This window comes from Acyrthosiphon pisum, unplaced genomic scaffold (assembly GCF_005508785.2).
Source record: "Acyrthosiphon pisum isolate AL4f unplaced genomic scaffold, pea_aphid_22Mar2018_4r6ur Scaffold_21606;HRSCAF=24394, whole genome shotgun sequence".
Classification (NCBI taxonomy): domain Eukaryota; kingdom Metazoa; phylum Arthropoda; class Insecta; order Hemiptera; family Aphididae; genus Acyrthosiphon; species Acyrthosiphon pisum.
In genome coordinates, this window is record NW_021771092.1 from 13,345 (window position 1) to 14,286 (window position 942).

Here is a 942-nt window from a genome sequence, read left to right on the forward strand (position 1 = left end):
ATTTCCATCTGCCAAATCATTGCTTCAAAGCAATAAAATTATTCAACTAAATTTTGATTCTATTGTATCCTCTTTATAATAACTTCCAGCAGCCTTTCTGAAACTTTAAAAAAAATTTCTTTACTAAAGATTCTTCCAATTACTACTGCTTCAAATGAACGATTCTTTTCATCCCTTAAAAATGTAAAAACTTTCTTACGTACTACAATGGGAGATAACAGACTGAGTGATCTTATGGTTTTAAATTTAGAGAAAGAAGAAGCTAAGTACGTATATTTATATAAAGCTGTTCGGAACGTGAAGCAGTTATACGGCGTCCCGGTTCATATCCGCAAATGCGTTGCTGCAGTATGCAGGCCGTCCGGCACCTATGACCAGTACCGTTCGACCTACCGTCCGACTCACCACGTTACCTACCGACCGACCGTTCATAGCTACTTTTGTTACCGTTACCGTCATTGTTTTTGTGTATCTTTCTGAACACGCACCGTCATCACTACCAGTACCTTCCACCAACCATTACCTTAAGCCGTTGATTGTCCATCGGACTGCTGTCGCCCAACACGGTTTTTATATACATATATATTTTGTTATTATTGTTATTAGTTCGTAATTAGTTTTACCTAATTTTATTATTATTTATTTGTATTAATTATTGCCCTCCGCTGGCCAGCACTATTGTGCCCCCTACTTCACCTAAAGTATTATTATTATTATCGTTTTTATTTGAATAGTAGCACCCGGTGACACCGTGGCAAACATAAGTTGTTGCACCATTATTTATCTTTTTGATTCTTACATACCGATTATACAGTCCACTCCTACCTCCCGATCATTTACATGGTCCTTCGGGCCGGATGTTCCTAAGAGATTGAACAGTGACCGGGGTAAAAAAAAAAAAAAAAATATTTCCGTAAGTTAAAACATATGATACACATAATA

General features: G+C 36.8%; 1 protein-coding gene across 1 annotated transcript in view; it reads left to right on the forward strand.

The window, feature by feature from the left end:
- Positions 1–207: 207 nt before the first annotated feature.
- Positions 208–942, forward strand: part of LOC100575877 — a 7,252-nt gene continuing 6,517 nt past the window's right edge. Inside the window, exon 1 of the mRNA XM_029492513.1 lies at positions 208–266. Coding sequence (XP_029348373.1) covers positions 208–266 — 59 coding nt within the window. The remainder of the gene's footprint in view (positions 267–942) is intronic.